The 24,535-nt window shown below is 49.8% G+C and overlaps 1 protein-coding gene and 1 pseudogene across 1 annotated transcript; one reads left to right on the forward strand and one right to left on the reverse strand.

Moving 5' to 3' along the window:
- The first annotated feature begins 359 nt into the window (after window positions 1–359).
- On the forward strand, window positions 360–899 carry LOC107513764 (annotated as a pseudogene).
- Window positions 900–3,782: 2,883 nt separating this feature from the next.
- Window positions 3,783–15,921, reverse strand: CCR7 (C-C motif chemokine receptor 7). The gene is made up of 3 exons (XM_016150783.2): window positions 15,860–15,921; window positions 9,279–9,328; window positions 3,783–6,475 (listed from the first exon to the last, which is right to left on the reverse strand). Exons 1-3 carry the CDS (start codon window positions 15,867–15,869, stop codon window positions 5,396–5,398), a joined length of 1,140 nt encoding a protein of 379 aa, XP_016006269.2. The 5' UTR covers window positions 15,870–15,921; the 3' UTR covers window positions 3,783–5,395.
- Between the last annotated feature and the right edge of the window lie 8,614 nt (window positions 15,922–24,535).

Below are 24,535 nucleotides of genomic sequence, written 5' to 3' on the forward strand. Positions count from 1 at the left end.
GTTTGAGGGCATTTCATCTGCAGCATCTGTTCAATTTCACAATGTCAGCTATTTACTTGGAGCACATTTAAACCGTTCCGGCCTAAGCAAGCTCTAACACAGGCGTGAGAGGACGAAAGTTGTGTTTCCTCACCTGTCTTTTTGCCAGTGGATGTCTGACCTCTGGACCCATTGCACCCTCACGCAATGGAGCTGGTCAGAGGCCGGTAAAGCCTGATCCCACCCTGCTCGTGAGGAGAGATGTTTATTTACCCAGAGATGAAAAACTGGAGGCCAAACTGCAGTGGTTGCTGTGACACATAGCACAACCCAGCAAATGAATTCCCTGGGGTTACCGAACAATAGTAAAAAATAAGGTTATAGATTGTGGTCCCAGGCACTTGAGGAGCCACGGGCTTCGGTGCAGACATGGCCAAGTCCAAGAATCACACCACTCACAACCAGTCCCGAAAATGGCACAGAAATGGCATCAAGAAACCCCGATCACAAAGATATGAATCTCTTAAGGGGTGGACCCGAAGCTCCTGAGGAACATGCACTTTGTCAAGAAGCACAATAAGAAGGGTCTGAAGAAGGTGCAGGTCAACAACGCCAAGGCTACATGTGTGCACGTGCTGAGGCTCTGAAGGCCCTCAGAAAGCCCAAGGAGGTCAAGCCCAAGGTCCCAAAGGGCTGCAGCTGCAAGCTCAGTTGACTTGCCTACACTGCTCATCCCCAGCTTGGGAAAAGTGCTCATGCCTGCATTGCCAAGGGTCTCAGGCTTTGCCGGCCAAAGCCCAAGGCCAAGGCTCAAACTAAGGCCCAGGCTGAGGCTTCAGCTCCACCTCCAGCTCAGGTTCAGGCAAGGTGCCCAAGCCGCCACGAAGGTTTCAGACGTGAGGATGCAAGTACTGGTGTGACCTCTGGGCTGTTGTCTGCATAGGGCTGGCGTCTTCCTGTGCTATTTGTACAAATAAACCTGAGGCAGGATCTGTCAAAAAAAAAAAAAAAAAGGTTATATTTGTCCTCAAAGTGAATGTGGTAGGGATGGAACTGACAGCAGTAGAGAAGTCTGAATTGGGCCACGTGCACACACTGAGAGGAGCCCATTCATGTCCCCCCATTTCCGATTTTGGAGATCAGTTGGGTTGCGCTAGTCTACAGCTGTTCTTGCTGAAGAGCAAGGGGCCACGTAGCATTTTCTGCAGCAGATGCCTGGGCTATGTCTCTTTCTGGGCCCGAGACATGACAATTCAGGGGGCGGGAGGTTACGGGTAAGGAGGCCGCTACTCCCTGCCACACCTCTGGGACATCTGCTTTCCTGGATTGAGGGCTGGGGGGAAGGCCAGTGTCCCTCTTTTGAGTTGAAGGAGAGGCCCCACCCTCTTTTCCCCCCTGGAATTTTTCTAGGAGCTCAGACCAAGGAAACTGGGTAATTTTTAACCTTCTCCTGGCAAAGAAGGCCATGGCCTCACCTGTCTCTGAGGTTAATACAGCTTCTTTCTCCCTACCTAAGATCTGGAGGCCCTGAAAGCTCTCTCTCTCTCTCTCTCTCTCTCTCTCTCTCTCTCTCTCTCTGTGTGTGTGTGTGTGTGTGTAGGTGGGGGTATTTTTCTGCCCACTGAGACTACTTCCAAGTCCGGCCCCCAACCTTGTATAGTCCCCTAGAACCCACCTCTGCCTCATCTTCCCACGCCTTTTCTTCCCCACTCAGAATTGCTCCCCACATCTCATTTGCCTTAACTCTACCCCCACCCCCATAGGCCTGTTTCTTTTCCATCTAATCGTTCACCCTCGACACAGAAATGAAACTGAGAACCTAACTCCCAGAGAGAATCTTTTCTTAAAAAGATCAGTTGTCTAATTTCCTTTGGGCCCACTGCCATATTTCTTTCGCACTTCATTTTCCCAGACCTAATGGCAAGCATGGGGCCTATGTAAAGGGGAGAGGGGAGGTTCTCCTTAAGGACCTGGCCACAGGACAAGAGGGATGGCGCCTGTCAGAGAAGGCCTGGAAGGTCTGGGAGGAGGATGGTGTGTAGGGGCGTGCAGATGAGTCTGGGGGAAGAGCTCTGAATGGGAGCTTGGAGTTTGGGTTCAAGTTCTCGCATTGCCGAGAGATCCCAAGAAACTTCAGGAAGGTAATTTCCCTCTCAGAGCCTCATTGACTCACTTGTACAAGCAATGGGAAGGACAGACTAACTAATCTCAAAATTTCCCTCCAGCTTGAGTTATAAGTTGTATGGGGATGAAAATGAAGCTAAGGAATTGAATTCGGTTTCCTTGCAGTTAGCAACCTTTTTGTTTTAAGCTACCATTTATTAAACATCTCTTAATAATTAGCAACAATACTTTTATTGGGATTTCTAAGCATTTTACATATATGAATGATTTTACCCCTCACGACGAGCCTAGGAGGTAGGTGCTGTGGTTATCACCATTACATAGATTAGGAAACTGAGGCACAGAGAGACTGAGTAACCAGCCCAGCAGTGAAGCTGCTATTCAAACCAGGCAGTCTGGCTGCAGAGTCTGAGCTCCTCACCACCACACTCAACATTCCAGGCATTTGCAAATCCTCTCCCTTCTGCAGTCAAGAAATCTGACACTCAGAGCAGCTGAGCAACAACTGAAGGTCACACAGCTGGGGAGCAGGAGAGACGCCATTCTAAGTCGACAGGGCTCCGGGGCCTCTGCTTCCCCCACCCCGCCCCCCCGCGAGCAGTTCTGCCAGATCCTCAGGTCCCCAAAGCAAGTTTATCCAACATCCGTACATTGCAATGTCTCTTTGAGCAAGTCGCTCCCTCCCTCTGGGCCTCAATTTCTCCTTCTAGAGAATGATTGGGTGCTGGACCAGCTGATCTTTGAGATCCTTTGCAGCTCTGTGAGTCCACGATTTGAGAAGCGTGGTGCTTCTGGCTGAAATGACAGAGTTGTGGCCTGAGGTTGCCGCTAGGGTGGAGGAGTGGACAAGGGGCTGGCTATGAAAAGGAAGGGGAAGCTGTAGCAGATGCTGAGGGGCTGTGAAGGCCATGAACCTAGGCAGATGGGGCAGTTGCATGAAGCAGAGGAGAGAGAAGGGGAGAGAGAGAGAGGGAGAGAGAGAGGCCTTGGAGGGCCTCCCCAGCAGGTCTCTTTCTTCTTCCCCAGGATCCCCCAAAGCTCAGGGTAGGCACATGGGAGTGCTGGCAAAGGAGCAGGGCCAGGCCAGCAACGAGCTGAGGTCAGAGCTCCTGAGATAGAGCAATTTGCGGGAATTAACATTGCCGGGGGTTTTGTTGTCTTTGTAAATACTTGGAGATGTCCAGTGATTTTGGAAAGAAAGTATTTGGAGCCAAGGTAGCATGCTCGTGCGGTTGGCCTGGCTTCCTGCTCATGACCGCTCTGTTACATCCCTCCCCTTCAGGAACGGCGGAGCTTTTCCCCAGGCGACCTCATGAGGATGTGCACACCAGCGGGCTCACACTCGCGCACCCCGGGATCAGCCCTCGCCCCACACTCGCACACACAGTTGCAGCTGTGTCTTTAATGTTTAATGCTGCCGCCGTGATCGCTGCTCCACGGGGCTGGGCCTGTGCTTCCCCGGGTGCCAGGTCCCGGCTTGGAGGCTGACTAACAAATGGTCTTCAGTGCATCACTCGGAGGAGGGTAGCTCAACGTGCTTTCGAGATTAGAGAATGGGCTTCATTATCAGGCAGGCTCCATTTTTTATGATTCTCTTTTCACTTCAGAAAATGGATAGAATCCTTTTGCACGAATGTCTCAGCACCCCCTCCCCCAACCCAATCCCCGCCCCGTCCCAACCCCCCAGCCCTTTCCCTGAGTTATTACAGCACTGGGGCTTTCAGACGACTACCTCCTCATACGTCATAGGTTGGACAAACCTCCTTGGCTTGGAGACGTCAGAGTTCTGGGTGGATATCAGGGCACAAGGTGACATGGGGCCTGGGCCTGTGTGGGAGTGGTGGCTGTTCCGGATCCCTGCTCTTCCACGATGGGAGCCACACCATGGAGGTTCATTGCGACAACAGTGGCCAGTAGGGAGACTCGTGGGCAGACCTGGCTCTCAAGCATCCCCCAAGGGGTGCAGCTTCTCACATGGGTCCCATCTCAAGCCCCCTTAATCCAGCATGCCATGGTCTCTGAGCCCAGGGAGGGGCCTCCCTATAAATAGCAGTTTTGGGAGTCTGAGGGGACTGTTAGGGGGTCTAATTCCAGACTGAGCTAGGACAGGAGAGCAGACCAGTGTGTAAACGTTCCTGAGGATCAGGGAGAGTTCACAGCCACAGTGGCTAGACCAGTGTCCCTGGGTCATTTCTGACCACGAAGGCTTTGGTTCTGTTCCATGAGCTCTGGAGGGGTATTTGCAAGGACACCCTGCACTTCCTGTCCTCCTATCTTTTAGTCTCTTAGGTCTGTGTCATTGGATAGCTCTGTGGAGCTCCTGGCTCTGAGCATCTCTGAGAAATGAAGACCGGGGTGAAGGAGGAGGGAAATGGGGGTGGTCAGGTGGGGCGTGGGGGTTTGCAAAACAAGAACACAGTCATTTGCCATTTACCAAAAAATTTTTTCCTTTCTTTTAAAGCTCTTGTTTCCTCAAGGAAAAACTTTTATTGGTATATGAGTAAAAGGTGCTCTCTCAATGAATTGAAAGCAGAACAGGATGAATAGTATTCTGTCCTTGTGACAAAGAACAAAGCAGCAGCTCGTTGGCCTTGGGCAGCCAGCACTGTCACCCACACCCGGGCCCCTAACCTTTTTCTCTGCCCAATCCTCCATCCTAGCAGAGCTGAGACACGAGAAGGTCTGGCCACGCGTCATCCCCTCCCCGGAGCCCTGGCTGGGGACATGGCTTTGGCCAGCTGGAGGCAACTGGCTCGGCCTGTAGGGCACACCGCACCCCTCGCCTTGGAAGCCTGTGAGGGCAACAGTCTGAGGAGAGGCAGCAGGCGAGGGGCGAATGTGCTTGCAGAGGGGCTTGGGGACTGCCATTTCTTGCTGGCTTGGATGACAGTGGATAACGAGAGAGAGACGGAGGGATTCAGAGAGTCAGTTGACCCAGTGGTGTCTCCCTTTCCCTTCCAAGCCAAAAAGTCTCCCCACCACCTCCGGTCTTGGAGACAGAGCCTCCTTTTCTGGAAGACCCTGACTCGGCCCCTGACAGTTCATTCCGGAGGTTCCGCAGGCTCTTCCCCCAACTCACTCTCACCAACACCTATCCCTTCACTCCCGGAGCTGTGAACTTTCTCGACTTTCACTTTTGGTTGGGGGACAACAGCGGTGGCGGCGGCAGAGTGTTGCTGGATCTGGTGGCTCATCAGCCGCATGTCTTCGCAAACTTGGTTGAGGTAGCTAGGGCTGATGTTTGTTCTTCTGTGGCATGGTGGGGGTCTCTCGAGTCCAGGCTGAGGAGCCTCTATGGGGAGAAGGTGGTGGTGGTCTCGGCCTCCACGCTCATTGAGGATCGCCGGGTATGCCGGCAGGAAGACCACTGCTGGAGCTGCTCCCGGCTGAGGCAGCCGAGGTCCTTAAAGAGCTTGAAGAGGTCGTTGCGAAACTTGACGCCGATGAAGGCGTACAAGAAAGGGTTCACACAGCAGCGGACGCAGGCCAGGCTGTAGGTGATGTCGTAGGCGATGTTGAGTTGCTTGCTGAGCTCACAGCTGGTGGTGGTGGTGATGTTAAAGTTGGCCACCGTCTGGGCCAGCACCACCCCGTTGTAGGGTAGCTGGAAAGCAATGAAGACCACCACCACGGCGATGATCACCTTAATGGCCTTGTTGCGTTCGAAGTTGCGTGCCTGGAGCAGGGTGCGAATGATGACGAGGTAGCAGAAGCTCATGGCCACCAGGGGAATCAGAAAGCCCACCACCATCTGGGCCACCTGGATGGCGATCAAGGCCTCCACGTGCTCCGTGATGAGAGAGCACCGCAGCGTCTGCTCGCTGCTGCTCTTTTGGATGCCGCTGTACAGCAGCTCTGGGATGGAGAACACGGTGGCCAGCATCCAGATGCCAACGCAGGAGAGCTTGCTGATGAAAAGGACGCGGGCGCGGTGGCGATGGGCCGAGACCGCCTGCACGATGGCCACGTACCGGTCGATGCTGATGCAAAGAAGCAGGAGCATGCCGCTGAAGAAGCTTATCTTGTAGATGCCAAAGATGAGCTTGCACAGTTGGACACCGAAGACCCAGGTCTTGGCTGCACTGTACGCCCAGAAGGGAAGGGTCAGGAGGAAGAGGATGTCCGCCATGGCCAGGTTGAGTAGGTAGGTATCCGTCATGGTCTTGAGCCTCTTGAAATAGATATAGGTCAGCACAACCAGCCCATTGCCCAGGAGACCCACGAAGCAAATGACGGAGTACATGATCGGGAGGAACCAGGCCTTAAAGTTCCGCACGTCCTTCTTGAAGCACACAGACTCGTACAGGGTGTAGTCCACCGTGGTGTTGTCTCCGAAGTAGTCATCCGTGACCTCATCTTGGCACAGGCACACCTGCGAAAGGAAGCGGGAACATGATCCAGTGCAGCTATGTGGGTCTGGACCTCGCCGCCCCGGGATGGCCCTGAGCAGTCGTTTCAGAGCGTGGCCCCCATCGTCAGCATCATCACATGGCCTGCCAATTCCTGGGCCCCACCTGGGACCTACTGCACCAGAATTTCAGGGAGTGGGGCCCTGGAATCTGTTTTTCTAAACTTTCCAAGTGATTCATTGGTTTGAAATCAGTGCTTCTCGAATTGTAACAAGTATACGAGTTACCCGGGGATCTTGTTAAAACGTTGTGTCTCGATTTAATAGGCTGGGGTGGGAGCCGGGGTGTGATTTTGCCAACTCTCAGAGACTTGACCTCACATGGGCCGGCGGACTGCAAATAGTCTGGGCTTTGGGGTCAACTGACCCTTGAGCCAGTTAAACACACTTCGTCTCTCTGAGGCTCAGTTTCGCCTCTGTGAAATGGAAGTGAACACTACGCGCTTCAACGGTGCTGTGAGGTACCTAACCCAGGTGTTCACACTGTTTCATCTCCACGGAGGTTTTACTGGGCTTGCTGGAAGTTCCAGGAGGGCGGAAACCTGTGTCTTTCTTCTTGAGCCTCCTTTAGAACCTGGTAGAAAGAGCTTTCCAGAAGCGAAGCCTACAAAATACCTCGGCTCTTGAGGGAAAATGTGCCTTGGAGTTAAGGTTGAGGGTTGCAAAGGCTCTGAGGGCCACAAAGCCCTGGTTTGAGGTGAGCTGCCACATCCAGGGGTGGTGAGCAGCCCGATGGCTTTTACAGGCCCCTGGGGCCCGCGGCACACAGCAGGAGCTCAGGCAACGGGTGCCCAGTGCCAACACGGCCTCATGGGGCTGCCACCTCTGCGGCTTTGACCCAGTCCTCTTGGAGGCCCTGGAAGGAAGCGCGGCTCTGTCTCCCACTCTCCCTCTGGGGTCCCACCCTCTCCTCCCACCCCTCTGCCTCTCTCTTCCTCGCAGTCTCTTCCTGCAGATCCCAATCAGCAGGGCTCAGCTGCTCAGGGCTTTTTTTTAGCCTGTCTGCAGGGTAGGGTGAAGGTTTAGGCGGCCTGCTGTGATTTTATCAGTGACGGAGGGCATGTTTGTGCACAGCGACACAGTGACAGCCAGGCCTGTGCAGGGCTGGGGGCTGATCTGGAAGCCGATGGTCCCTCTTCCAGGAACTAGGCTCTGGGCAGCTCAACAGGATGGATTTTCACACAACTGGGGAGCTGGAGAGACTTTAGAGATGAGGATGGAGAGGTATTCGGAGAGGCCATGTGGCTCACTCAAGGCGACGTAGACAGAAGTAGAGCCCAGTCTCCCAACTTCCCCTGTATCCTGTCTCTGTCTTTCTCACTTCCAAATTCTGGGTTCGTCACTGTCCTGCTTGGGGACAGGAGGAGGACAAGAGAACGTCCAGGAGCCTTTTCTTTGGGCATTGCTATCTTGAAAAGGAAAGTCACTGGCAACCCCTTTTCCCTTGTCTGGACATGATTACCGCCTGGGGGGCCTGGAAGACCACCCACGGTAAGGCCCGAGGCCTTAGGTCTGGGGTCCCTGGACATAAGGGCGTTCTGGGATTTCCTGAAGGGCCACACACCCAGCCTCTGTGAAGTGCGCTCCCCACCGCTTGGTACTGCCCTCTCTTCCCCCATTTTTACGCCCCCATGGGCCATGAGACTTGACGCCTCTGCAGCCCACAGCCCCACCACATCCTGCCCCATCCGAGCCACCTCCATCCCCCCAAGTAAAGAGAAGAATGAGCCCCAGCTGTTCCTCATCCCCTCCCCAATCTTCCAGGCTCCGCTGGTAGCAGTATAATCTCTCCGGAGTCCTGAAAACAGGCGGGAGAGAGGGGAGGGAGTGGTCATGGGGAAGGGGGCCAGGCTGTGGGCTGCAGCCCAAGCTCCAGGGGGGCCTCTGAAATGAAATTTTGGGAACAGCGCCCAGCTTGGGGCCTGCCTCTGGCCAGGGCTCTTGGAAAGCTGCCCCTCTGGCCTCCAGACCTGGGAAAGAGCCAAATCTGGAGTACTGCCTCTCCAATTCTGGTCTCAGCGGCCTGCTCCCCATCCAACAGAGCTCCCGCCCCCACAAATGAGGCAGAGTCGGCTCCATGAGCTACAGTTTCTTCTAACTTTGGCACTCAGTGGGGGCAGATTTTCTGTCTCTACTTCTGGGATGGAGAAGCAAAGCCTCGTAAACTGTGGGCCTTTGCTCCTGCAGAATTCAGGTCCTTATAAAGGATATGTGCCTCCCACCCTTAGGGTCCTGGACCCCATCCTTTCTCCACACCCCCTTGGGGAACTGGGCTTCTAGGGGAGCCTTTGGCTGGGGGTTGGGGAGGGAGGCAGACTTGAGGTAACAGGATAGTAACCAGGCCACCACACCAAAGGTTCTTTTCTCAGCTCAATAAAACATATGAAGTTGTACACAGCGCTCATGTGCGAAACCCAGTAACCTGACGGCCTTTGCTTTTTGCAGCTCTTCTCTCTCCAAGAGCTCAGCTGCGGTCCACACTTCCATCTTTTGGATGGGGATATTGGAGGTAGGGTGGGGAAGGTGGTGGCAACTTATTTTCGCTCATGTTTTCATTTAAATGGAGGAAAGGAAGTTCAGAGAACATCTGTGGCTTTCTAGGGTCACTCAGCAGATGGAGAGGGGAGGCCGTCAGCTCAGTGAATGGTGGTGGGTTAGTGTCTGGGTCTGTTTCCTTTCAGCAAATACCCAGTTCCTCCAGCAGAACCCAGGGCTTCGGAGGGGTGGGCCTGGGGACGGGGGGTATGGAGCAGGGAATGAACCTCACCTGGAAAACGACAAGGAGAGCCACCGCCAGCATGCTTTTCATCGGCTTCCCTAAAAGAGACAAGGCGAGGAAGTTATCACTTGGCAGGGGCAGCTCTTTGTTATTAAAGAAAGCTGCTGAGATGGGAGATGCTGTTGAGAGCTTCCATCATGAGCCCCCCCGGCACCGCGTTTGCCGAAACAGAACATCAGAACCAGATTGTGCCTCGAAGCACCCGGCCAGGCCAGCTGCCCGGCCTCGCTGCCCTCACCCCCTCGCCCTCCCCCACCCTGAGGTCCCTGAAAGGAGCAGATCAGAATTCAGAGCAGCCTCTCACTTCTTGGGTCTTCAGGTCTTTTTATGGACTTGGACAGTTCACCCTGGCCCAGATCAGCCCTCAAAGACCAAGACAATTTGTCCTTGACTTCTGGGTCTGAATGGCCCCCTCCCTCTGCAGGACATGCAGGAAGCAAGGCCCTGAGGTGGTGGTGGTGTGTGTGTGTCCCCTGCACTGCTCCAGTGCCAGAAGCCACTGGGGAGCGCGACTCCTGTGCCCAGGTGAGTGGGCAGCCACCTATGAAGCCTGAGTATCCCTTGAGGGAATCTGACTAAAGGAATAAAGTGATTTCACAGGGCTGGGTGGGGGAGTGTTATTCACTGGCCTCTCAGAGATGGGAGATCGATGGGAGAGTGCTTCAGGGACCTGTGGGGCTCCTCAACGCACCCTCATTCAATTGACATGCATTCAGCACTGACCGGTGGGTCACCTGGCCCATCCCTTCAGCCTGCCTTTGGGGCAGGAACCTCTTCCCCTTTACCCGGTGCAAGTCCAGAATAGAGGATGTGCCCAGGAATTGTGTGCTGATGAATGAATGAATGAATGAATGAATGCCCTGCTTTCTTTTCAATGGCGGAGGAAGCACCAAGGTGGACCGAGGGAGCACTGTCCTGCGGCAGTGAGTAGGATGGACACTATTCCCTGAGGCAGCTACTTTATTTTTTTTCGCTGGACTTAAGTGTGCGTATATGTTTTCACTTTTTAAAATTGTTTCTAATCCAGGGCCTTAGGAGATGGGTGGAAGGGGAACCTGAGGTCAGCTGTGGGAAGGGACCCCGCCCAGGGCAGGGTGGGAGCCTGGGTACATTCTGGGTCAGGAGACTCTCCTAGGGTCTGAACAGCGGGTTGAGACCCTGGGTTCGCGCCAGGCCTGATGTGCTACTGAAGCAGAATCCGCGCTTGGCCGTTCAGTTCTGTTCAGTGGCCGGAACTTCTTCCGAGGGCTGAGCATGGAAGACAGGTCACAAGGTCATCTGTGTAGAAATCTTAACTTGCCTAACAGCCTGGAAGAGCCCTGAGGAAAGGAGCTGTGCCTTCTTCACCTACGTGGTCCCCTTCTTATCCCTTGACTCTCAGTTCACAATGGGGTCAGGACCACACAAGAATCTGTGATGCCCCCAAATAAATGCCAAACCAGGACTTGCAGGCTCGTCGCTCCTCCGTCACACCTCCAGTCTTAGTAGGGACAGGGAAGGGAAATGGTTGGGACCTTGCCTCCAGAACTTTCTGGAGACTGAAAACCCCGCCCCTCAGGCAAGCAAAGGGTCCAGTTTCCCAAAAGGGCGAGCACATTCCCAGTGAGTCTGTGTCCTTGGCCGCAGCGCCACCTGCTGGAAAATCTTACTACATGCACCAAGTTGCCTTGAGTGTTTTCTAGGCGGAATTCCTAAGGTGGAGGTAGGTTCTGGGCTTGGGGGCTCCTGGGAGGAGGAAGGGCATCAAGCCACATAAACTGATAGGTGTTTCTCCCACCTCAAGCAAGTTATACTGCACACTACTTCTAGACACGTGTAAGGCATAGCTTGGATGCAAACCCTCACTGTATCTGATCTTAATCCTTAGGACTTCTCTACCCAAACCTAAGGAGGAAGCCCCTGATGGGTAGCACGGCAGTGAAGCGCTCCACTGTCTACGTGGACCCACCTTTCTGTGTCTTCTATCTTGGGGCAGGCACCCACTACCCCATCGTGCCTAGCTTGCGCCTGAATATTTTCAGTCTTGAGAGAAAATGGATTCTTGTGCAACATCAGAGCTCCCCTGCCTCAGTCCCCTTCCTTGCCGAATTGCCCCTTGAGCCCCTGAGCTTGTGTCCACATCTCTGCCTTTAACCACATGCTCTCCAGGGTCCAACGAACACACCAGCCATCCTCCCCTGACTGACTCATCTTGATATGAAGTGCTCGAGGTTTCTTTAAACGTATGCCTTTCAGTTACTCTAGAGAAAACCCGCTCTGACTGTCAGTGAGAACCGAGAAACCTCAAAGTTTTGATAAGTCACAATGAGTGAAATATGAGAAGCAACAACTGTTTCTATTTTACTCCATTAACCTTTTCTCCTGGGCCCAGCCCTGTTCTCTTTGTCACTGGCTGGGGTAGGGGGTGGGAGCTGGTGTGTGTGTGTGTGTGTGTGCGCGCGCACACACACATATACACATGTGTGTAGGTGATTTCTCATTCCAGGTGTGCTAAAGATGGCAAATAAGCAGGGATCTTGTAGGACCAGATTAGGCCATTTTTAAGAAAGGTAACCAAATGGGAACTTAGGGGAACTCTGGTGTATGACGGAAGGAGACTGGTTGGTAGCCATGAGTCAGTCCATTTCTGTCTGTTACAAAGTCATAAAGCAACTGGTAGGACCAGTGAAGTTGGGAAGCTCAGGGGTTGAGGAGCGGTTGACTTCTATGTGGGGTATTTTCTGAGTTCTTGAGTTTCTAGTAACAATCATAATGTAAAGAAAATTCCCTAGAACTTCAACCCGAGCTCCCAGCAAGAGAAACTTCCTTCTTATTTGGGAGGAGGGGATTGCTGGCTGGCTGCTCCCCCAAACCCTCAACTTTCATCCCTACATTTTCTAGGCCCTTTAGTCCACCCAGGGAATCACAGTTGCCCATCAACTGGCCCCAAAAGCCACCCCAAAGCTTTTCTTTTCTGGAATTCCTTACTTGCCAACACAACTTTTCTCTTTTTTGGGGGGCAGGGGAGAGGGGGAGGAAAGCAGCAGGGAAGCGATAGGGTTCTGGAGAGAAGGCGAGAGGCCTGGGGGCTCTCTTTCGAACAGGCAGGAATGGATGAGCACTGGTCGAATCTTGCTGTCACTGTGATATCAGCTGCTTTATCCAGTGATGTAAGTCATATTTATTGAACTCTCACTATGCACCAAACCGTTTCCATGTACAATCATTTCATCCTTTCAAAGACCTATGAGGTAGGTACTGCTATGATTCCCGTTTAACAACAAGGAAACTAAAACGCAGAGAGATTAGTAACTCGCCCAAGATCTAAACCAGTGAGCAGTGGAGCTGGGCTTTATCCTGTCTGACTCCAGACACTGTACTCCAAGCCACTCTCTTGTGCTGCCTCTTAGTCTTTATGTATTTCTCCCTCACAACACCCCACTAGCTACCCCTTGTGAGTTTCATTCTATATTCCAGAAGATAGAAGCCCAGAGAGGTTAAGCCACTTGCCTGGGGTCACGCACTGCTGAGAGATGGTTGCGAGATTTGAATGCGACTCTTACTACTGCGTACTGCTACATTTCTGATGAGCCTGCTGTGTATAAGGATCTTTGTAGAGTGTGAAGGGAACGCTCGCTCCCCCGCATCCCACAATTCACCCAGTTCTGTTGCTTCTCCCTCTCACAACATCTCAGAGCTGGCCCCACCTCTGTCCTGACATCAGGCTTTGCTTCCGCCTCACTGCCATAGAACTCCTTCTGAAACACAAATCTTGTCCTTTTACTCAATTGAAAAAGAAAAAAATCTTCACTGGCTCCCCATCACTTTTAGGATGAAGCCCAAACTCCTTGGCAATGCCATACGAAATCTTAAGGATCAATTCTGCCTGTCCCTCCCGCCTCCCTTTTTTCTTGGCATGGCCAGGGTCTTTATATGCTCAACTTGCTTTTTTCTTATCTCTATTAACTTTTGCAGAGCTGACTATTTGGGACCATACAGGCTGAGCCCCAGGATTCTCTGCTCGGCTGCATAGAGTTTACATAAAATTGGGTTTGGATGCCTGTAAGTGCTGCTTGCACCCTCCGGCTCACTCTGTTTCCCTCCACTTACTCCGCCTTATGTCCATTCCTGCATTTACTTTGTTGGCCTCTGATGGCAATTGAGTCTGCTATTCCTGTTGCATCCTGGGCTCCCTTGCTCCTCGTCTGATATCTAACTCCTATACGCACTTCAAAACCCAACCTAAATGCTCCCCTGACTCATGCTCACTATTCCTTTCTTTAAACTTCACAATGACCTTGCCTGTTGCCCCATCAGCACTGGATCTCACTCTGCTGCAGTGGAGTATTGACATAAACACATCTTTCTCCCCACCAGACTAGTCATGCCTGAATTCTTCAGTCCATGGCAGTTCGCTGAAAGAAAGTACCGAACAAAGAGGAAAGATATTTCCAACAGCTCCCCCAGGCTGCAGCACGCCCCTCCTCCCCAGCCCAGCTCCCAGAAGGCCAGAAGGGATTGGCCCTGAATCCCTTTGGCGCCCCGTTTGCCACCATTTCTGGCCAAGCTGTGAGAGAGGAGTCTCTTGAAGGTTCTCTTTTCTTTGCTTTGGAGAATTCTAACTGAGGTCTTCGGACCCATTTCTTGAGAGTGAGAAAGACATCTCAGGACTGCTCACTCAAATTGTGAAAAAGACGAGCTCAGCCCTGGCATTTTCATTTTGTGTAACAGAAAGTCTGCCCTCTCAACCCCCTCTTGCTGGGCCGATGAAGACTGAAAAACAAACCTGCCCTACCAACGGCAAAGCCTGTTCTGAGCAAGAGCTTCTCAGTGGCTTTCCCTCTTACCGGTATTTTTGGCTTGGCCGTTGGGGCTCTCTTGAGTAGAGTGAAGCACCAAGAACATCTCTTTCTCCTGGAGGAGGGGTAACCTTCCCTCCCCACATCAAAGCCCATGCATCTAGCACCCCCAAACCTAGGTCTGGGGAAGACCCTCCATGGCGTGCCGGAGCTGGCTCTCAAAAGTTTGTTAGCCAGTGACGTAATCTCTCTCAAACTCTGTGTTCAGTCATTTCACGGCCTGAAGTCAGCTATGGTGGGAGAATTTACATTAAGTAAATCGGCAAGTGCAACCAACCAATCAGGGCTGTCATTCACCCTGGGGAGCTGGTTTTCCAGCATTTACCAGCACACTGCTGGGACGCTGCTCAGTTCCCTTCACAGAGGTCAGAATTAGGAGCAGGGTCTCCAGTGGATGACGTCTGCATTCTGCGACTCTGGTGGTGGCAGTTGGGGGGAAGGGGGTAGATGGCTGGGGAGTGGGGGTTCGAGGGTAGACAGCTGGGAGGAGTGTCAATTGGAAGAGATTTTAAAAACTAAAATCAAGTCAGAGTTCTTGAGGCCATCCATTCATTCCATAAACATTTCCTGCTCACACCGCCAAACTACCTGGGATTCAGAGATGCAGGAATCAGACTCTGCCTTCCAGGAGTTCAGTCAGCGGGTGAGGTGGCTACTTTAACCCTTTCACAGCTGCTGGCTGAGTCCACCCAGATTTCTGGGTGGCTGGGAAAGGCAGAGATGAAGGAAAGAAGCTGTGGTGTGGCGGTGAGGGGTGTGAGGACAGCAGCAGGGCGCACCAGAGAACCTTCACTTTTAAAAGCCAACCCTCTGTGGCTTTGAGGGCGCCGCGCAGCTTGCTCGTCGGTGAGAGCAAGCCATCCAGGAACCTGGCCTTCATAACCGCCACAGGTCTCACTGCACAGCTGAGATTTATAAACCAGGTATCGGTCGCTGGACGAACCCCTCAAAACCCCCTCAGAGCTTCCCTTGGATTCCCTCTAGTTAAGAACAAGCTGAGACCAGAGGATGGGTTTTTTTAAAGAGAAGAGTCCTCTGCCTGGGTAGAAAAAGTGGATCGGTGAGGGAGAGGCTGTGCTGGAGGCTTGGGCTGCGACTTCTCCGAGCCGGATGCCCCTTGCTGTCCCATTTCGTGTTGCACGCCCAGCCTTTAGTCTGCACGGGGCCATGGCAAAGCTGGTGGGATGTGCAGCAGAGACAACCACCCAGGTTGCATTCGCCCTGCACAGTACCATTTCCCCAGTGCAGTCACCTTGAATTTGCTCCTTCTCCTAACCCCGAGAGAACTGATTCCAATCCCTGTTTAGCAGGGGAGAAAGGCGGGAACTGGAGGATCCGAAGCCCTCTGGGAATTGCTCCCTGATGAAACGACAAGCTGCGATGAAGATCAGGAACTGTCCTGATCACCACCAACCCCAGCCCTGCTGCCTTCTTCAGTCCCTACTGTTCTAAAAGATACCACCTCAACCCCTTTGTCTGTCCTGGTACCAATGGTCACTCCCCTCCCCAGGTCTGAGAGATGCACCCTTCGTGCTTGGGAGAACAGGGTGGCATTCTCTGGGAGCAGCCACCAATTCCCACCAAAGCAGAACCAGACTTCTCCGGCATGCCCACCCATGCCTTCCTGCCCCACACCGTCCACCTGCATCCTCCGCCCCCATTCCACAACGTCGGTCTGGGTGTCAAAGTGATCCCAGTACCGTTCTTCCTCCTACAGGAGGATTCACTCACCCAAGTCCATGATACTCTCTGGGCAGCTGAAACCACACAGGAAGGCTGTGCTGGGGCTCGTGCTCCCCTGTCTGGGGAGGAAATGGTTTGAGCCCCTTTTAAGTTGTGAGCGCAAGCCACCTTCTACCCGGCCCCTCCCACCCCTGCTCCGCCCCCTGCAGTCTAGCCTCACCCGGGGCACCCTCCGTGTCCTCGGGGACTAAAGGGCAAGAGAAGGTGAGGGAGTGATGACCTCCTTGCTGGTCATAGGATGATGAATCATCACGTCATTTACATTTAAAAAGCCCCTAGTGTGGCCTCAGCGTGCAGAAGAAGGGCACAGCCCAAGGTAGGGGAATAGGGCCATTTATTGATTCAACAAATGTTTATAGCCTGAATACCACATGGTGGTGGTGAGGGGGGCGGGGCGTGGAGTCAGAGAGGAGCGAAAGCTGTGAGAGCCGTATCCCCATCCTCCTCTTGCCTCTGCCTGGTGTTTCAAGGGACTACATTTCCCAAACTTCTCTGCCCTCTGGCTTCTGGGTAGGTTTGGCCAATGGGAGGCACTGACAGATAATGGAAGGTGGAAGAGAAGGGATATACCAGGATGAATCTTTTACTTTTTCCCTTCCCTTCCCTTCCTTCCCCTTCCCTTCTCTTCCCTTTACCTTTCTTTTGTCTTTTCTTTTTATTTTCTCTTCTTTTTTCCTCTTCTCTTCCACCTTCTCATCCTTTCCTTGCTTTTTTAAATGACAGCTTTACTGAGATATAATTCACATGTAAAATTAGCCCTTTCAAAGTGTACCAACCAATGGCTTTTATATATTCACAGAATTGAAAAACCATTGCCACAATTAATTTTAGAGCATTTTTTTTAATCACCTGGGAATGCCCCCACACTCATTAGCAGTGACTCCCCATCTCCCGTCCACCCCATCTCCCGTCCACCCCCCCCCCCCCCACAGCCCCTGGTAACCACTATCTGCTTTATGTCTCTCGAATCTACTCTCACATAAATAGAATCCTACGATGTGCCGTTTGTGTCTGTCTCCTTTCACTTAGCACAATGTCTTCGAGGTCTGTTCTTGTTACGGCATGTATTATTTCCTCATTTCTTTTCGTGGCCCAATAATATTCCATCGTATGCATAGACCACACTTTGTTTATTCTTCATCAGTTGGACAGTTGGGTTGTTTCCACTTTTTGGTCATAATGAATAATGCCGCTACGAATATTTGTGTCAAGTTTTGGTATGGACGTATGCTCTCATTCTCTTGGATATATGCCTGCAAGTAGAATTGCTGGGTCATGCAGGAATTACATGTTTAACATTCTGAGGAGCCATCAAACTGTTTCCAAAGTGGCCTCACCATTTTACATTTCCATCAGCAATGTGTAAAGGTTCCACATCCTCCACAAAATGTTGTTTGTCCTTTTTATTCTGGGTATGAAGTGGTATCTCACTGTGGTTTCGATTTGCATTACCCTAATGATTAATGACATTGAAACCTTTTCATGTGCTTATTGACTGTTTGCATATTTTCTTTGGAGAAATGCTTGTTTCTAAATTGTGGTATTTGTTTTTCTTACAGGGAAGCGCTAGGTCTGTCAGGAGGCAGACAGAGCAAGGGGAATGCATGAACAAAAGGCTTTATTGTGGATTTCAAGAGAAAGAAAGGGTGAGGCAGGGGCACAGGCTGACTAGGTTTGGGATTGTCTGGTTTGAATAATTTTCGCAGGCTCTGGAGTATAAGGGTTGCTCTTCGATGTCTGATGCCTGGCCCTCAGGATGACTAGGGCAGAAAAATATTGTTTTCTGCAGCATAAAAGCCAGAGGAGGTGATTTGGAGTATAGGTTCTAGATTGGTTGGTTGACATATCGCAGGTGTGCATGAAGTCAAACCATGCACTATCACTAAGAATTAGCTAGCCCTGGGAAGGACAGTCTCTTTAGAATGAGCAAGGCCCTAAGATGTTAAGCCATCACAACATACAGAAAATAAGAAAACACAATTAATGCAGGGCTATCCTCTGCAATACTGTGTATATATTGAATCAATAATTGATATGCTATACCTCAGCGGTTGGAATTCAAATGTTCAAGAGTCAAGGATTGGCTCACTCCCAGTGACCCCATTGGAATTTGTACTACGCCAGCCCTGGAGCCTTCTCGGGGTCTGGGGAAATATTTCCACTAGAAAACCCTTTACTAAAGGTTCCGTTGACCTTGCACATGTCAATATTATCTGTTGCTTTGAGTTTCTTATGCTGATGGAATAGAAGGCAAAGGAAGGAGTCACCTCACTGTTGGGGGCAATTACCATTGCTTATTACGAGGAAGCTGGATTGCTGATACAGGGTGCAGACAGGGAAGAGTGTATCTGGAATTCGAGGTTTCACTGGGGCATCTGTTGGTGCACTGCTGCCTGGCGTTATGGTGAACAGGTGGCAATCAAGGTCTAACAAAAAGCAAGGCAACAAAGGGTCAGATCCCTCAAGGATAAGGGCCTGGATTGGGTTATTGTTTTTCTATCGTTGAGTTGTAAGAGTTCTTTATATGTTCTGGATACACGTTCTTTATCAGATACATGATTTGTAAATATTTTCTCCCATTCTATGGATTGTCTTTTCATTTTCTTGATGGTGTCCTTTGAAGCACAAAACTTCAAAATGTTGAGGTCTGATTCATTTATTTTTCTTCTGTCACTTATACTTTTGGTGTCATATCAAAGAAATAATTGCATAATACAAGTTCACAAAAGTTTGTTTTTATGTTTTCTTCTAAGTGTTTTATAGTTTTAGCTTTGACAGTTAGCTCTGGTCCATTTTGAGTTAATTTTTATATGTCATGTTTCCTTCTATTCCTGGTTTGTAAGATTTTATTAAATACTTTTTCTGTGTCCATTGAGATGACTTTAGTTTTTTGTCCTTTATTCTATTAAATATGATGTATTACACAGGTTGATTTTGTATGTTGAATCAACCTTGAATTCCTGGTCATGGTGTATAGTCTTTTTTTTTTTTTTATGTTGCTGGATCTGGTGTATTAATATTTTATTGAGGCTTTTTGTACCTATACTTATAAGGGATGTTGGTCCTTAGTTTCATTTTCTTGTAATGCATTTCTGTGATTTTGGTATCAGGGTAAATCTAGGGCACTGTTTCCATGGGATACTTTTTTCCATCACTAGGATGTTTCTTTCCCCTCGCCGTTTCCAGTGGTATCCCCAGCCAGCTCCTGAGGAGTGTCTCCCACCTTGGCTCCATATCCTGCCCTAGTTTCTGGGCTCTGGGAACACCACCTTCTCCCTGCGTCCTTCCAGCTTTAGGAATAAGGGCAACGTCCTGCTGTTATGAATCTCCGTGTGCCTTTGCCATCCCTTGTTTGACTTCTTAGCTCTTTCATCACCTGTGTAACTCGCTTCCTATGTTAAATTCTCTTTGTTTAAAAAACCTAGAGTGGGTCTTGTTTGTGTCAACTCTGACTGATACAAGGCAATTCTTGTCCCCAAAGAGCTTACAGTATAGAAGAAGTTAAGGTTAGATTACACTCCTGTTCTCTACAGTTAAAACCAAGACCAAGACTGAGATGAGGCTATACCTAAAACAAGGGAAGAAAGTCCAAGATTGCATAGGACTGGAAGGGAGAAGGTCAAGTAGATAGAACATCTTTTCTTCTCTCCAGAGTCATAAAGAACATTCAGTTAGAGAGTGCAGTGAACTTAGCTCTTTACCAGCTCCCTACATGATGTTGCATAAGTTGCTTCTTTTCTCTGAGCCTCAGTTTTCTCAAGTGTAAAATGAAGAGATTGAACTGCCTAAGAGATATTTAATTTTGACCTCTGAGACTCTGATGTGCAGGGCTTTTTTTTTTTTTTTTTTTTTTTTGGCACCCTGTCCATTGCTTAACCATTCTGTTATTCCAAATTCCCCAAGAGAGGCATAGAAGCCCTCACCAAAATTTCCCTCCAACCCAAAGGTTTTGGCTGTTCTCATCATTGGCATTTGGAGTCCACTGATTTTTAGGAATATCAGCAATCTCTTGAACTGAGTGGGAAGGACTCTCAGGGGTTATATCTGGGTAGGGTGTTGGCAAGGAAGGGCAGAGCAACTTCATTTTGGAACTATTCTAGAAGCTTCCTCCTGGAGCCCTTTTCCATGTGCCAGATACTTCTAAGAAAAAAATGATTTTAGAGGTAGAAGACCTATGTTCAAGTTTTGCCTCTGCTATAACTCATTATGTGACCTTGGGCAAGTCGCGTCCTCTCTCTGGTTCTTGGATACCTGTCTGAAAAGCGGTGGAATTGGACCATATAACCTTCAGGCTCCCTCTCGGGATAATCCTCCTCAAGGATTTTCTTGGTTCTTCAGCAGTTATAGGCCCCTGTAGAAGGTTCCAGATCAAGAGTTTCCACAGTATCCAGGGCAGAACTGGACAGCTTTGTGGAAGATGCACCTTGTTGTCAGGTGGATAAAGAGATGCTCCTGATTCTAATCTCCTCAGCATTCTTGGCCTGGTTCCCACCCCAGACCCTTTTCCTCCTCTCACTATCCTGCCCAACCCCTCCAACTCTGGCTGTGTGGACATTGCACACTGTGGCTTGGGAGCCTATAAGTTTCTTAGCTGTTCTCTGAGCTTGACAATGGAGATTCCCTAGTATTTCTCAACACTGCTTGCGAGCTTCCCCTCTGCATGTTAGTTAGCGTGCAGTTAGTGACTGTGACTCCAATCTTTACGAAGGGGACAGTGTAAGAGGAACCCAGCAGGACTTTCCAAATCCCATCCCTTTTGTTGAGGCCCAGGCTGGCCACCGTCACTGCCTTTCCTCCGCTGAACTCTCACAACACTTAACTTCAGGAACACCCAGATTGGCATGTATAGCAATGGCATGTGAACTATATTCTAGAATAGACCTTGTGTTTCTTTAAGACAAGATTGTGCTATGTAATTTTATGGTAGATTTTTACTGCCTGAAACAGTGCTGTGATTATTAAAAACAGATTTTTAAATGTAGTTTGGTATAGTTCAATAATGGGTCCCATGGGTGATATTCTTTATCACAGAAGGTTCTGTCTCATCTCTCTTGTTAAAAGCATGTGTTGCATGCCTAGCAAGGGACTGGAAGTCAGCTCTTTGAGAATTCTACCTCTTTTCCTCTGGAGAACATTAAAAGTCAAAGCAGAGACTCTAGAAGTGAAGTCTCTTATTGATGCTCAGGGGGCTTGTGAGAGTAGGCACCAGTATGTCTAAGCTGGTGCCAAGGATGTGGTTTGTTTTATAAGGGTGAGCTCTTTGATCTTATGTCCTCCTTTTGGAGTGCCATAGATACTCCCAAGTGTCTGGACAAAGGCCATGCCCATAAACAAGGCAAATGCTTCGTGGTTGCTTGTTTCCAGACCACCTGGACCTTTGTTCTTCCAAAGACTGATTGCCTTATGGAAATAGAGGCTGTTTGACATGGAATACCTAATAAGCAGGTGCTTAAAAAACATTCGATAGATTAAATGAAGCGACTTCAACCTTTTCCTAAGATGCCACTACTCCCTCCACCTCTTCTTTGGGGAATTTCTTTCTTTCTTTTCAATTTACTTTGTTGGGAGCTGACTGTGGATGCTGGTCTCAGTAGCAGCATGAATGGGACTTGTATCACAGCAGAGCAGAGAGAACTTTGCTTTCAGCAAATGGACCCTAGGACACCTGTTTTACTTCTGCGGTGATTTCATTCCACAAATACATGATGAGCACTTATATGCCAAGTATGGCGCTGGACTCTATGTATAGAGATAAACACCGATGGTCACTGGCCTCACCAAGGCCACATGGAGCATGGCAGGTATATTAGTCAGCTTGGATTGCCATAACAAAATACCACAGTCTGGGTGGCTTAAACAATGGGAATTTATTTTCTCACAGTTCTGGAGTCTGGAAGTCTCGGATCAAGATCCAGCCAGGTCAGCCTTTTTTTCTGGTTTGCAGGTGGCTGCCTTCTCATTATGGCCTTACATGGCTCTTTCCCAGTGTGTACAAGGGTTGACAGAGAGAAAGTGAGCTCTCTGGTGTCTCTTCTTACAAGAACATTATTGGATCAGGGCCCCACTCTTATAACCTTATTTAACCTTACTTACTTCCTCAGAGTCCCCATCTCTAAGTGCAGCCACACTGAGGGTTAAAGCTTCAACATATGAATTTTGTAGGGGGACAGAAACATTCATTCCATGATAGTGGAAGAGATGGAAAAATAAAGGGACAATTACCCATAAGCAGTACAATGTAAAAAACGTGCACGAAAAGGTAGACACTAAATTCAGCATGCGAAAGGAAGAGCCTGCAAATGGAATGAGGTATCCAGGAGCTGAAACTGTTTTGATAATGCTTTGTTTGTGGTGGACAAGGTCTCACTGTATTTTTCTTTATACTTTTATGTGTTGAATGTTTCACAATATTTTTAAAATAATGGAAGATACAATTACAGTACAATGTAGTAAAAGCTAATGTTGGGAGACTGGCAAGTCCAATATACCTTAGGAGCACACAAGAGAGGAATCAGGAAGGCTGTGGAAAAAGTGTCATTGAAGGGGCGCGGGAGTGACCCAGGTGAAGGGAGAAGGTAGTGCTGAGTGGTCAGTAGCAAGTGCCAGGGCCAGAAGTCTTGTCTAGCAGACCTTGACCAGGTTACTTACTTTCTCAGAATCACTCAGTTTGGGAGTTCAGGAGACAGGGAGAGTCACATTGTTAAACTTGGCCTCCTTGTAATAAGCCATGGTCGACTACTGACAGGGAAAGTGTCAATCAGTGGAAAATAATAAGTTTCCGCACTTGTGTGGGGCTTCCACTTTTCTAAGCACGTTCTTATATCATACCTCATTTATCCCTCAGTGCTCTGTTTGGTAGGTTTCAATTACTAATTGAAGAAACTGAGAGTTCAAAGAGAAGTGGCTTGACCTTTGACTGCAAGCTAACGGGCTTTTCCCACCATGCCAAGCAAATGCTCGGCATGATCTGAAGGGCTCAGGCCATGACTGTCTCATCCTTGCCTGGAAAAAATGCCCTTCCTGCACCCTGCCCAGTTCTCCATGACGGTATGCACTGTCTCTGGGGAAGTCTTACCCAGGAGCAAAGGTTTCCAAGAAGAAACAGAGTACAGAACCTGGAAGAAATCTTCATAGTCATTCAGTCCGACCCTGATGACTTGGTGACCTACAGGCTAAAACGTACCATAAACCCAGGCCCCTGTTATTATGAGAAGAAACAGGGCAAGCCTGGAACAGGGCCAGAAAGAACGATGACCTTCTAGAGAAGTTCTCTAATCTGGAGAGATCCAACAGAAAGAAGCAGACGCAGAGTCCCCTGGACAGGGGCAGATCTGCAGATCTGCCTTTCTTGCATTTGGAGCCTTGGTAAAAAGCACCACTTTCTTGGCTCTACCCAGAGTGTCCCATGGCAGCCAGTCCCTCTGGGGGAAGTCCAAGATCACACCTCTTAACCCTCTGCCCCACCTCTAACCCCTGTTTTGTTTCACTTGGGAACAATCGTTCCCATGTGTTGCCAAGGAGAGTAGGCCTCTACTGTGCCGGGCAAGTGAACAGGCAGATTTGGCTTAGATTTAGGGCTGGACAGGGACTCTCTAAATTTGAGAAAGGTTCTGCTTTGAACTTACCTAGAATTTTGTAATCAGAAAAGCTAAAAAGGAAGCTCTTTTAACTTCAGTATATGTGTACATTTTGTGTTGTCTGGTCAGTCTTAGGAATTAAATTTGAAGAGAGACTATAATCTTTTTAGGGTGTAGGGCCAGCCTTTAAAGTCTTAATCAGATCTCAAACCATCAAGAGGCGTGGGAGGGCGCTCACCTAGGCTGAGGCCCTGGCCTGCCTAGGTGACTAAACCTCAGTGCATTTTATTTCATTCATAGTTTTTACATAGGCCGAAATTTTGTGGTTGGATCCTCCACAAAGAGGACCCACTTATCTCTCTCTCTCTGTCTCTGTCTCTCTCTCTCTGTCTCTCTGTCTCTCTGTCTCTCTCTCTCTCTCTCTCTCATTTAATTTCCAAAATGGCAGCCTCCAGCCACATACAAGTGTTAGATCTGTACGGGGCAAAGCTGAGAGAGAGCAGGCATTTCAGCACCTACGATTACAGGTCCATGTTGGCCAGCTGTATTCGACTGACAAGCTTATCACTGAGAATCAAGAAAATCCCAAGACCTAAGAACCGCCACTAGCCACCACCAGCAACTGTGGACCACCTCCAGCATCCATTCTGTGCTTGAGATGGGGGCTCCCAATGGACCTCTTCCATCAGCTTAAAATAATAGCCTCTTGCTCAGCCTGCCTGTAGGAACTGATAAATCGAGTGAGGTTTCCATTCTTCTGGAGTCTTAGTGAAAAAAAGAGTGGTGGTCTCTCCTAGGTTCAAGTGATAGAATGAAGAGCTGGAGCTCACTCAAAGTAGTGCTATGTACTATTGTGTTTCCTCTCCACTCCTCCCCTCTTTAGTAGCTCATCACCACTTGTATAAAGCATCTAAAGACTTCATTTCTTGGTCCTTGACAGTGAACAGAATTGTCTCCCTAAACCTGCTATACCAGAAAAAAAAAAAAAAAGAGAGAGAGAGAAAAAAAAGGCTGACAGATGTGGGGTGAGGGGCTTGTCAGGCTGCAGGGGGAAGAAGGCAGATCTCTGGGAGGAAGAAAAGGGAAG

The sequence above is a fragment of the Rousettus aegyptiacus genome, unplaced genomic scaffold, assembly GCF_014176215.1.
Source record: "Rousettus aegyptiacus isolate mRouAeg1 unplaced genomic scaffold, mRouAeg1.p scaffold_m13_p_6, whole genome shotgun sequence".
Taxonomy (NCBI): domain Eukaryota; kingdom Metazoa; phylum Chordata; class Mammalia; order Chiroptera; family Pteropodidae; genus Rousettus; species Rousettus aegyptiacus.